This window comes from Peromyscus leucopus, unplaced genomic scaffold (assembly GCF_004664715.2).
Source record: "Peromyscus leucopus breed LL Stock unplaced genomic scaffold, UCI_PerLeu_2.1 scaffold_243, whole genome shotgun sequence".
Lineage (NCBI taxonomy): Eukaryota > Metazoa > Chordata > Mammalia > Rodentia > Cricetidae > Peromyscus > Peromyscus leucopus.
The window spans coordinates 63,954-77,335 of NW_023505116.1; the positions used below are offsets into that span (position 1 = coordinate 63,954).

General features: G+C 49.2%; 1 protein-coding gene across 1 annotated transcript; it reads right to left on the minus strand.

The window, feature by feature from the left end:
* Positions 1 to 3,730: 3,730 nt before the first annotated feature.
* LOC114693805 (cathepsin B-like) lies at positions 3,731 to 12,874 on the minus strand. The gene is made up of 8 exons (XM_028870335.2): positions 12,695 to 12,874; positions 12,087 to 12,172; positions 10,401 to 10,515; positions 9,562 to 9,680; positions 7,324 to 7,409; positions 6,934 to 7,077; positions 6,335 to 6,451; positions 3,731 to 3,836 (listed from the first exon to the last, which is right to left on the minus strand). Exons 1-8 carry the CDS (start codon positions 12,818 to 12,820, stop codon positions 3,769 to 3,771), a joined length of 861 nt encoding a protein of 286 aa, XP_028726168.1. The 5' UTR covers positions 12,821 to 12,874; the 3' UTR covers positions 3,731 to 3,768.
* Between the last annotated feature and the right edge of the window lie 508 nt (positions 12,875 to 13,382).

Genomic DNA, 13,382 nt, shown 5'->3' on the forward strand with positions numbered 1-13,382 from the left:
CAGGTGTGTCTGTCTCACTCAAAGGGAGCTGAAGTATCATTGGTACCTTTGGTCCCTTGTCAGGAGCGTGGCCTCCAGTAAAAGCTTTTGACCTTGAGGTTTTTATAATAGCTTGTAAGGGCTGGAATGTAACTCCGGTGGTCGAACATGTGCCTAATACGCACAAGGCTTGTTTTAGTTGGGGCTTCTGTTGCTATGAAGAGGCACCATGACCACAGCAACTCTTATAAAGGGAAACATTCAATTGAGGCAGCTGCGTACAGTTCAGAGGTTCAGTTCATTATCATGACAGGGAGCATGGCGGCAGACAGGCAGACATGGTGCTGGCTACATCTTGATCAGAAGGCAACAGAAAGTGGACTGTGTCACACTGAGTGAAGCTAGAGCAGGAGAGACCTCAAAACCCACCCCACCCCAGGGACACGCTTCCTCCACCAAGGCCACACCTCCTAGTGCCACTCCCTTTGGGATTGAGGGGCCAGTTACATTCAAACTACATAAAGGCCCTAGATTTGACCCCCAGCACCACAAGGCAACAAACTTAAAAATCCCTTGTAATGACTGAATTTGTCAAGAGCAGTTCACCTGAAAGCCAGGCAGATGGTATAGTGATCCCAAGACTCGGTCATCTGTCACCGCAACAAAGCCAGTTTAGTAAGGACTGGGAAAGGCTCGATGGCTGCCTGGTGCTGCTGCTGGTGGAGAGCAGCAGGCAGCGGCACCACCGTGGCGTTCGCCCTACCAGCCACCTCGATAGTCATTTGTTCTGGTTTCCCCTCCCCATTTTTATACTGGTATCTCAAGACAAAGGACGAAGGGCAGGAAGATGGGTTCTCCTCTGTTGGTAATTCTAGCATGGCTAGTCTGCTACACTGTCACGATGGCCCCTGGCTACCGGGTATCTGAAAGCCAGCGTTTGGGCACGACAGTGGCGAGGCTCTAGGCAACACACTGATGTTCCCATTATAACACGATACCTGAGGCCAACTGCTTTACCAAGAAAGGTTTATTTCTTTCACAGCCTAGGCGGATGAAGACCTGAGATGGTGGCCCCCGTCTTTAGCCTCCGCAGGGCCTCATGGGTAATGACAGCACACTGGTAGAACATGCAGGAGTGAGCACATGTGACAGGAAGCAAGAGAGTTAAAACTCAAGCATGCTGACAGTCTTAAACTAGCCAGGCTGGCCTGGGCGTCTGTGTAGCTGCGATCCCCCTGCCTCAGCCTTCTGAGTGCAAGAGTTGAACTAACTCTGGAAGACAAGCATTGACCTCCTTTGAGGACAGTGCCTCCAAAACCTAATCACCTTGCACTGGGCCTCAGCCACCTCACTGCCAACTGTGGCCCAAGCTTCCAGCGTATGATCCTTTGAGGGCCACTCAAAACCACACTGAGACATGCATGTATAGTGCAGTCTGCTCCCTGTTTAGCCTGCTGGGTATGAACTGAGGAACTTCAGCCAGCATTGTATGTAAGCAGAGATTGCCTTACTGTGACTACCAGGGACCACTTGGGGCATGGAGCCTTCATTTAATTGATCATTTGCAGCTCAACCATGGATAAATATCACCCTGTTGAAACCAGTCAAAAGTAACGTGTTACATGGTTAACTTCTGTTCTCACGGAAGCACAAAGATGTTAATGCTCATCCTTTCCAGAAGCTATGATTCTTACGTTAATCCCAGCAACTGTGAGGATGCCCCAGGTCCTTCTCTTAATTTAGCCATCTCCACTGGCTCTAGGGGTAGGAATGGAGTTTGCAGGTGGGCATGTGGAGGAGGGGAACTATTTGATATAGTTTAGGGACAAGAGATGCCTTGCAGTACTGAAGCCCCAGTACCCAAAGCCAGGTTGACTTAGCCTCTGAGTTATATCTCCAGCACTCACCAGGCTTTAAAAGAGCTTGATAGAGTTCTGATTCCATCTTACGGAAGGCAAGCTTCCTCAGCTTCTAGAAGGAACCAGCCCCTCCCATTTGGCAGGAAGGAAAGTAATAGATCAATAGGATACTTTTTTATAAATGAATCTCTTGACCAGCCATGTAATTCAGTGACCAAGAAAACTTAAGACACAGTACACAAGCTTTGGCTCCACCAAGGGAGATGTGGCCCTCTAGGAAGGTAACAGCCTCCTCTCATATGAAATACACACAGGCATACGGGACTGGTTAATGTGCAGCTCCTTATCTCTGAGCAGGAAGAGTCTCCCGAGCCTGAGCACAGTCGTGGAAACGGCTTAGAGAAGGGTTTCAGGACACTGAGGAGAGAGGCACTACAGAGGGCTTGAAAATGCAGCATGGGATTGATTGTTCACCCTGCCTCCAGGAGGCCATGAGAGCAGACATCGAGCAGAGGAGAATCGGTTTATTGGCACAGTCATTCCTTGATAAACTAACAGGGTGAAGTGGTGTCTACAACGTAAAAGAGGCTTTTCCCAGACTAGCTTCACTGTGGTGTCTGAGGTCAGTAAGTCACCCAGCAAACCAGGACCACTTGGCTTGTTTTAAGCCATACACTTAGGAGACAATCTGTAAAACCAGTACAGATCTTCAACTAATTAGACCTGTTCATTTCACATATTCAGCTGAGGTGCACAAAAAAGAAAAAAAAAACCAAAAACATTGAAAAAGCATCGGCTGAGGACAAGACCAGGCAGGGCTTGCCACATTACCAAGGGCGATGGATGTAGGTACCTTGGAAAAGGTAGCTTTCTCCAGAGAACTGCATTGGGCCATCAATGCCTGCCACAGACTTAGGGAGTGGCTGGCTTCAAGGTGCAGCTGACAGGTGGCTTATGTCCTCATCATGAAGTTGGTGTTCCATTCTTTTGGAAAACCTGCAGCCAAAGCCCTTGGGTCTCTCCTGCTCTGGAGATGTGGGGTGGCAGGCAGAGCCGCAGCAGCAGACACTACAGACCACTAGTCTAGGGGAGGCGAGGATGCAGGCTGTGATCACTGCTGGAACAGGCTAGGAGGGAGCCAGGTAAGGAGAAAATGGAGGACAGCTCTGACGGCAGGCAGCTCTGGTCCGGTCACTCAAGCCTTGCTGAATGCTTCGTGTATCTTAGGTGAATTCAGAGAATCAAACTTTCCTGTCTGCCTGATTCCCAGCCTGGGTAGCTAAATTTAGGGAAAAACTCCCTAAGGACTGGCCAACCAGGCCACAGCACATTAGAACTTCCCCCAGTACTGGTCAGTGCGAGGGATGCCAGCCACAATTTCTGATTCGATTCCACAGTGGTCCTCTCCTCTGACGATTTTAAAGAGGCCTGAGAAGAAAAAGAAAAAGTAAGGTTCTTTCAAAGTATGCTCTGGGTTTGGTTCCACTCTGTAACCAAGGCTGGCCACCAACTTCAGCCTCCACCCTTCAGCCTCAGCATCCTGAGTGCTACAGCTCCAGGAGTGCAGGGATTAGAGCCGCCATGTCCAGAGGCCTTCAGCCTTGAACCTTGATGGTATACCCAGATTCATCCAAACCTAATGTAAGTCATGGGACCCCCAGCATCATCTGAGACAGTTCCCTTCACATGCTGCCCATGCAATGGGAACTGTATACACAACCATGTGGAGTTCTAGGGCTCAGATGGCTCTAGACCAAAGTATCTATACACTGAGGCAGCCAGGACCACGCCTCAGGCCACAGTGGAACAAAGGGGCCATGATGCTCTGGCTCATCGCTCCTTATGCAATCTGAGGAAGGGACGGCTACTCACCATTGTCACCCAGTCAACGTTCAAGAGTTGGCTACCAGCCAGTAGGGGACTTCGTTCTCTACTCCCCAGCCAGGATGCGGATGGCGTGACCACCCATCATGTCACCGGCCTCATGCTTGTATACGCCTGAGGAAAAAAAAAAAGGCAGTTCGGACTGGACACAGGCCACTGCCTGCCCACAGAGTCCCCTAAGACAGCCAGCCACCAGTCAGAAGCAACAGGCTGACAGGAACCAACTACTCTCCTACACAAAAATCTCTAGAAGGCTAGAGAGGGGCTCAGGATGAGCACTCGTCAGCACGGCAAGGCCATGGAATACCAGGGAATGGCACTATCTGAAGGGATGAGAAGGATGGGCGTGTGGCCTTGTGTGTCAGTAGGGATGGGGCTGAGGTGTCAAAAGCCAGGCCTAGTGTCTGTCTGTCTCCAGCCTGTCCCACACTCTCACTCCACCCTGTCTGCCTGTGGACCAAGATGTAGCTCTCAGCTCTCAGCTCCCGCTCCAGCGTGTGCGCCCCATGCTCCCTGCCTGCCATAACAATGGACAAAGCTCCAAAGCTGTAAGCAAGCTCCCGTTCAATGCTTTCTTTCCTAAGGAAAGGAGAGTCTTCACAGTAGTAGAACAGTGCCTATGACGAGGGGAGCCACAGTGTTAGGAGATTATCTAACTATACACATGTGTATGTATGTGGATATATGTATGGAAGTGTGAGTACGTGCGTGCGCATGTGTGTTTGAGAAAGGGTCTTAATAAATAGCCCTAGCTGGCTTGAAACCCACTATGTAGACCAAGCTAGTCTCAAACTCAGAGGTCTGCCTGTCTCTGCCTTCTGAGTGCTGGAATTAATAACATGCCTGGCACTGTAAAAATACTTTTGGAAGCCCACCACACTTAAGTATTTAATACTTAAGTGATTAAATATTAAAGTGGGGTCCTACAAAAATATTGTTTAGTTGACTTTAAAATAAGGTTCTGATAAACTCTAAGTTAGGAAGCAAACTTAAAGTCTGAGGGACAGTTATCTGTTTTACACCCTGAGACTCCATGTCAGGGTTCATCTGTCAAGCTTTACAAGGCTTGCAAAGTTCTCAGGCTGCTGCTCTGGAGTCCACTGGGGGACGTGAGGGAGAGAAGGATGGCCGCCACTGTTGCCTGGCGACCGAGACACTGCGCAGGTGTTCAGAGAGCTGGTCACCCAGGCCTTCCACTTGAGGGTGACTCCTTTCTCAAACTGAAATGTATCCTCAAGTGATGTGGGTACAAGTGCTGTGGTGGCTACTCTTGGTTGTCAACTTGACTACATCTGGAATCAAACCCAAAGGCTAGGCACACTGTGAAGGCTATTTTCTTAATTAAATCATGGAAGTGGGAAGATCCACCTCTACTCTGGATCTTTGAAGTGGGAAGACAGACCTTTAATTCTGATCTTCTGAAGTGGGAAGATCCACCTTTAATCTGGGCCACACCATCTGCTAGCAGCCTTTATAAAGGACATGGAAAAAGAAAGCGCACTTGCTCTCTGTCTCTCTCTTCTCTTCTCTTCTCTTCTCTTCTCTTCTCTCTGTCTGTCTGTCTGTCTGTCTGTCTCTGTCTCTCTCTGCCAGCTTGCTCTCAATAACAAGTCCATTCCTTCATGCATTACAACCTACTTCTTCGGGAGTTGGTGAATACTAAGACCAACTGAGACATCCAGCCTTGTGGACTAAACAACTACTGGATTCTTGGACCTTCCATTGACAGGTAGCCATTGTTGGACTATGTAGACCACAGCCTATAAGCCATTCTAATAAATCCTAGATAGATAGATAGATAGATAGATAGATAGATAGATAGATAGATAGATAGATAGATAGATAGATAGATAGATAGATGGATGATGGATGGATGATAGGTAGGTAGGTAGATAGATAGACAGATTTATTCATTCTTTTAAGTTCTGTTCCTCTGGAGCAGTGGTCCTCAACCTTCCTAATGCTGCAATCCTTTAATACAGTTCCTCATGTTGTGGAGACCCCCAACCATAAAATTATTATTTGTTTCTACTTCATAAGTGTAATTTTGCTGATAAATATCTGATATGTAGGATGCATTTCCATTGTTACAAACTGACCCAAAGGGGTCATGACCCACATTGAGAACCACTGCTCTACCAGACGCCTGACTACACAGATACTATGAGCTGCTAACCACAAGTCACATCTGTGATCCCAGCTAAGTGGAAGGCTGAGGTGATCCAGGCCTTTGTAAAGATAAAGAAGAACTACCATTGTCAAATGTGGATGAGAGACAAAGACAGGGAGGGTGATTGCTAAGGAAGAAAAATCAGTAGAGTAGGGAGCTGAGCTGGGTTGGCAGGGATGAAAAGGGACCCCTAGAGAGGCTCTGTGGAGACCACGCTGAGAGCGAGCCAGTGAGCAGAGCAGGTGGGAAGCTGTGACCACCGGACCAGCACCACAGGCTGACTATCTGCCCAGAGGAGAGAGTAGGGAAGGAGGCCGAGTCCCAGTGCTCTGCTCTCCAAAGCCTCTGCCTTCCTCCCAGTGAGACCTGCTGCTGGCTTATGCGGACCCTGGCCCTTGAGCTCTGACTTTCAACCCTGGCTGCCATTGGAGTCAATAGGTACCTGATTTGTAAGTCAAGAAGTCTGAAAACACAGTGAAGGCACCCTCCACTGGGCCATTTTTGTAGATTTCCGCCATGATCTCCTTCTCGTTGTTAGACACGCTGTAGGAAGTGTACCCTGCAGAAAGAACAAAGCCGGGCAGGGTGAGAAGGTGCCTCCAGAAGAGGCCAAGGAAGGCTTCCCTAAGTAAGAAGTGAGCAGAGCTACAGTCCTAGAAGAGGCCAAGACGACCCTAAGGTTTAAAACCAGGTTCTAACCCCTTGCAAAACAATGGTCTGTCTGGTCCCCTGGAGCCCAAATGGGCTGAGGCAGGACAGAGTGTGGACCAGACAGAGCATGGAGTGTGCAGCTCCGTCCAGTGAGACAGGTAGGAATTACTCAGCTTCCCCCCTCTTCTTCCTGGGGCTCCTGGGTTTCTCTGTGTAGTTCTGGCCGTCCTGGAACTCTGTCTATACACCAGGCTGGCCTTGGACTCATAAAATCCACCTGCCTCTGTCTCCCAAGTGTTGGGATTGAAAGGTACACTACCACCACCCGGCGCTGGACTCTCAACACTCAAGGGCATTGGCTTCTTCCTCCCTCAGCAGGCCCCAGCTTACCGTAGTGCTTATCTTTTTGGTAGGATGGGGAATAGCCAGGCTCGCAGCTCTTGGTACACTTGGGAGTGTCTCCCTCTCCACTGCACTGGGGTCGGGAGCCATTGACATGGTGTTCGCAGGGAGGTATGGTGTACGGTAAGCAGCCTGACAGATGGAGGGGACAAGATGGCATCAGCCTACGACCCTCCATGCAAGACATCCCACCCCCCGCCCAGACAGGTAGAGCTGGAATGCAGCCAGACTCTGTCTACTTCCTGTGGGGGCTGCCCCTGTACCGAAGGTGGACAGCTGGCCTCTACCGTTGACCTTCCCTTTACAATAGAAAAGGAAGCCACCAATACTTGCCCATGAAACCCACCTGAGAGACAGGGCTTGTAGGCACACACTCACCTACGTGGGAATTGTAGAGCCCACCAGACACCAGGCCTTTCTTAACCCAGAAGTTCCAGGCTCCGGAGGGATAGCCACCGTTACAGCTGGAAAAACACTTCTATCAATGTGGAGCTAACCCCATCTGTTCCCACACATCACTGCAAATACCAAGGTCGCCCCCGGGGATACACCGTCCTCACAAGAATCCTCCCATAATCCAATATCCCAGTTCATCCTCTCCCCACTGTCACCCCACAGGGGCTCAACCCAGCTCCATCTCTGTCCACAAGGACCCTCCAAGCCACAAGGACTCTTTTTCATGTCCACATCAAACTGACCTTGAAAGCCCCCCTCTTTCTGGAACAGTGGTCCTCAACTGCACAGTATGTTATAAACCCTGAGTAGAGTAGCCCCCCTCCCTTAACTGTAGGGGGGCTTTCTTCTCTTTTTTTTTTTGAGATAGTGTCTCTCTATGTAGTCCTGGCACTCATTCTGTAGATCAGGCTAAGATTCCTCTTCCTGAGTGCTGAGACTAAAGACATGCACCACCACACCTGGGTAGTTTGATTTCTGAGGTTTTAGTTACACCATTAACTAAGGTCCAAACACGTTAAATAGAAAATTCCAGAATGAATTCCTCAACTTTAAATTGTATACTGTTCTGAGTAGCAAGATGAACTCTCACACTCTCTGCTCCATTCAGCATAGAACATAATCATCTCTGTCCAGAGTACCCATGCTGTATACGCTACTATCTCTAGTCAACTGAGAGTCATCTTGGTCATCAAATCCACAGCTATGTGTTGTGGAATATTAGTTGAAGATATGTTACATGTTTATGCTGTGGAATACTTGTTTAATGATGCAAAGATGTGCTGCATTCTCTTACGCTGCATTTGTTTAACTCTGTGAAACTGTGCCTGCCTAACACACCCGACTGGTCTAATAAAGAGCTGAACGGCCAATAAGTAGGCAGGAGAGAAAGGATAGACAGGGCTGCCAGGCAGAGAATGAATAGCAAGAGCAAGAAAAAGAGAAGACGCCAGGGACCAGCTACCCAGCAACACAGCCAGCCACGGAGTAAGAAGGAAAGAAAGACAGAATAAAGAAAGGTAAAAGCCCAGAGGCAAAAGGTAGATGGGGTAATTTAAGTTAGCAAAGCTGATTAGAAACAAGCCAAGCTAAGGCCAGGCATTCATAAGGATGAATAAGTCTCTGTGTATTTATTTGGGAGCTAGGTGGCGGGCCCCGAAAGAGTGAAGAGTAAAAAGTCAACAACAGCTGTGATGCTGCAGTGTGGGTTCCACTAATCCTTGATGGCTAACTCTAAGAGCGGTAATGCTGGCAGCTCAGACGTGCCAAACGGAAGCTGTAAGTGCCTTCTTCATGTGAAAAGGCACAAGTTCTGGACTTAATGAGAAGAAAAAAAGTCATAAACTGAGGTTGCTAAGATCTACGGTAAGAATGACTCTTCTACACCTTAAATTATGAAGAAAGGGGGATTCAGGTTGGCTTCGCTGCCACCCACTGGACTCTATACAGTTATGGCCACAGTGAATATGGAAACGCTGTGAGTGGAACGAATGCAGGGTTATGCCCCTGGTTTAAGGCATCCCCTGGGGGAGGGGAGCTGTACTTAGCAGAACCCCTTGTAATTGTAAAATGAGGTGCGGTGCAGCTCCAATTCACTAGGCAGAATATGGCAGTGTGGGGCTCTACCTGGGGCAAGGTGGGAAGTACCTTTCTCCTCCCTTCCTGCCGCTCCTACGCTCCTGGTGTGAGACCCACAACATTTCTTCTGTAACTCTCAGGCATGTCTAACCTGCACCACTGTAATAGACCAAGGGCCAGGTGACCCTGGTGAGCACCTGAGTTACAGACTGAGTTTAGTGTGACCCCTCCCCCACCCAAGTTGGGATCTGTCATCCTTATAGAGCAGACAGTGTATTTCCCTGAGTTGGGGGTGGGGGTGAGAAGTGACAGGGGGACAAGTGGGGTAAAAGCCAGGCAGAGAACAGAAAGTAAGCAAAACTTTTGGAGACCATGTTCTACCAAGACTCTATCCCCACTGAGCTGAGGCCATCCTGGTCCCGAGCAGTTCAACAGCAGCAGCTACAACAGAGTCAGTTTCCTACAGACTCCCATGCCGCTCTGTCTCAACCATGAAAACAGCTTTCCCCTCCCTGGGGAGCCTGAGTTACTAAGTACAAAGGAGGAAGGGGCCAGGGTCTCCAGGAAGAGGTGTCCAACACTCACCCATCCCCACACTGGAAACCACAGCAGGTAAGCAGGTCCTCAGCAGACACCTCCACATTGACGTGGCCATGGGTGTGGATGCAGAGCCGGTCAGACATGGCTTCTGCTGCTCCAAATGCCTGTAGGAATAGTAAGTCCCACTGGGGTGAGGAGCCTACCTTATCTGAAGCAGGGAGGGCCCTGAACCTTCTAAATGGGTAGACCCTTTCAATGGCAGGTGAAGCTTCTGGGCTCATACTTAGCATTAAAGAGACCAATCCAAGCTTCTACCTAGGGCCTTAGCTCACAAGGAGCAAATTCCAAGGCAGAGAGCAGATGGGAGCCACCATGGGCAGAGGAGAGCCACAAGGAGTCAGTGTGACTGAAGTGGTTCATCTGGGGGAGAGGAAAGGACTGTGTGGACGGGCTGTAGGACTGGCCGCCCAGGAACATACTTAATGCCACTGGACTATACACTTAGTTAAGATCCTCTGCAAGAGCAACAAATTCTCTCATTAGACCTGCATTCTCCGTCATTCGTATTTTGCCACAATTCAAAAACCACAGAACAGCTCACTAACAGACACAGAACGCTCCTGAAGCTGTGTCGTATTAGAGTCGCTGTGTTTACTGAGGGAATATGGCTCCACAGCCTATACATGGACCTTGATCTGTATGTCCGTCATCCACGTCATCCTTGCAGCAATTCCCAACCACGAGGATCACACACTGTCATGACGGAAAGAAACGACTCCAAACATTCCCTCATTTGCCTTGTCCCCTCCGGTCAATCCCTAGACACTCCGATCACATCCCAACCAGACTTCTTCAGGAAGCCCTCCCCACCAGCAAGGTCTTACCCAACAAGAGCCGCAGGACCCCTGGTCTCTAATCTGTTTGATGGTTGGGCAGTTGGGCCACTGTTCCCGTGCATCAAAAGTTTCAGGTAGATCCATGTCCTCAGCGAACCCAACCCTGAGCGAAAGGACTCTGTTACAAACTACAGTTCACTCCCCCAGCCCGAAGAGGGTTGGTAAAGAGCAGCTGGCTCTGGACTGGGTTGTACTTCCTAGAGAGGTGGTGAGACCCAGGCAGGAGGTGTCCTTTACCGCTTTACACTGTTCAGTGAGATTGATTCAGCACTGCATACACCCCCCCACCCATGCTTATTTAATGGGTATATTTTTCAAACATTCTTCACATGGCATACAGGTTGTTTTGTTTTGTTTGTTGTTGTTGTTGCCCCCACCACAGATACCTGCCCTAGCACCTCAAAAGAAAAGTCAGACAGTCTTTTTTCTTTTTTGTTTTAGACAGGGTCTGACTATGTAGCCCTGGAACTCTTCATCCTATCTTGACCAAGTCCTTAGTGAATGCTGGAGTTACCAGCATACCCCATCATGTCTCATTCAAACTACTTAAACAACAATAATCCTTCGGGTTTATTTTTAGGTTGGTGTAGTGGATATGCAGGGAGAGCATCTGTGATTCAGTCTTTTCTTTTAGATTTATTTAGTGTACGACTGGTTTGCCTGCATGTATGTCTGTGCATTCCAGGTGCCCATGCATGCCTGGTGCTCTCAGAGGTCAGAAGGCATCAGATCCCCTAGAACTGGAGTTACGGATGCATTTGAGCCACCATATGGATGCTAGGAACTGAACCCAGATCCTCTGCAAGACCAACAAGTATTCTTAACTGCCAAGCCATCGACAGCCCTGAGATTCAGCCCTGGGACTTCATTTCATTTTCCTTGAAGAGACATTTAACAATGCACTACAGCCATCTACAGAAAACATTCAAATTCTCTCACTAAATCTGCAGATGTAGCTCAGCAGCTGAGCACCTGTCAAGCACGTGTAAGTCCTCAGCTTGATGCCCAGGACTGGTGTGGGGGCTGGATATAGAGGTGCTCATCTGCAGAAAGATCATGAGTTCAAGGCCACAGCAAGACCCTCAGGGCACAGTGTTATCGAGGATCACACTGTGGGGCTGTCTGTCGTCAGAAGAGAGCCAAGCACAGTCCTGCAGTGTGGGCTTCGATCCTGTATGTATCTTGCCCTGATTCTAAACCAATGCTTTTCATGCTTTCCCGCCTTTCTGACTTGGAATTTTAACAATATTAAACTGTGCCTTGCCTACAGCCTGACTTGAGTCAGATGACATCATCCCCATCATGTATCAACACTGATTACCTCATCCTTGGACAGACATCCCTAATCCTTGCTAAGAACAATTTCCGCATGAGTATGTCCACGGCAGTTTTACAGAAAAATAAAACATTAATGGCAGCTCCTGTGGACTTGCCCTGAATTGTTCAGAGCTGAGTGTAGCCAGACCTCAACTTCCAAGCCTGGGACCTCACCTGAGGATGAGGCACCTTGGAGACAAAATAGTAAATTCAGTATCTGAGGCAGTCTCTGCAGCCTGGAAGAGCACAGGTGGGAAATCCAGAGGGCTTCCTCTACCTCTACCTACACCCCAACACTAGCACTACTGCTCACAAGCCAATATTTGGGGGCAGTCTACTCTGGGGTCTGTCACTCACCTTTCAGGCAGCTTGGGTCCACCCAGGATGGTACCACACAGCCTCTTCAGATAGCTTACGTCAACATTGTAGAAGTTTCGTCCAGCCTGGAAGAGAGTCACAGCAGGACAGTCACCCACTGACCAAGAGGTTTCCCAGGATAGGGATGGGTAGGCCAAGGGTCCTGCCCAATTCTAGGTAGGAGCTAGGGGAACAGGCAGAGGGATTCAGGGTCAGAGCACAGTTCTCAGACCATCGTGCATCCTCTGGTCTGCTGCCAGTTGTTAGCAGGAGACCTGCCGGACATGGAGGAAATGATGGCGGCAAGAAGCACTAAGGACCCACCTCACCTTCCATGGCAGTTTTCCTAGGGTCCACCTGGTGTTGGAGCTCACTTACCCTCCACACAGCTCCATGTTCAAGTGTTCACACATATGTGCACTCCCATGCACACAATGTGGAGATCAGAGGGAAAGCTGGTGTGGTTCATAAGCTTCAACTTCCAGAAAGGAATGTCCTATGGCTAGTCAGTCACCTCAAAAGCAGTGTGCCCAAGGTGACTCAAAGCAGGGACCCACAAAGACAGACAGACGGACGGACGGACGACAGGAAACAGCAGCACGGCCCACCTGCCATGTCGTATTCTGCTTGTTGATATAGTTGATCAGGTCATCTGACAGTGGATGGAAGGAAGGTTTGCTGTGGGCACTCGCCAGTGCCAGCAGGCAAGACAGAGGGACCAAGGACCACCACATTCTGGAAGCTGGATCCTGCACCCACCTAGAAAGCACAGAGGTGGCATCAAAACAATTTGCACACAAGGACACTGCTCGGGCTCCTGGCTGCCTTTATGGCCCCAATATGAAGGCTGGTTTGATGGGACCCTGTAACACCACGCATGACAGTAGGCATGTCTCCTCCCGGCTATTTTAAAACCTTATGTACCTGATGGACTAGGTTTAAGAGATTCAATCAGGGTTCTAGAAGGACAGCTAGCCTGAAGCTGGATGTGTGTAAACCCTGCACTGGGGAAGTCAGGAGTGTCAGGAGTTCAGTCTGACCATGTAGCTCCAACCTGCCTCAAAAAACAAAAAACAAAACCCAGTCAATCTGTGTATGTCCTGATGGACGAGGAAACTAAAAGAAGTAACGTTCATAAGCCTCACTTAAAAACATTTTCAGCTGGGTGGTGGTGCACGCCTTTAATCCCAGCTCTAGGGAGGGAGGCAGAGGAAGGTGGATCTCTGTGAGTTCGAGGCCAGCCTGGTCTACAGAGTGAGTTCCAGGAAAGGTACCAAAGCGACACAGAGAAACCCT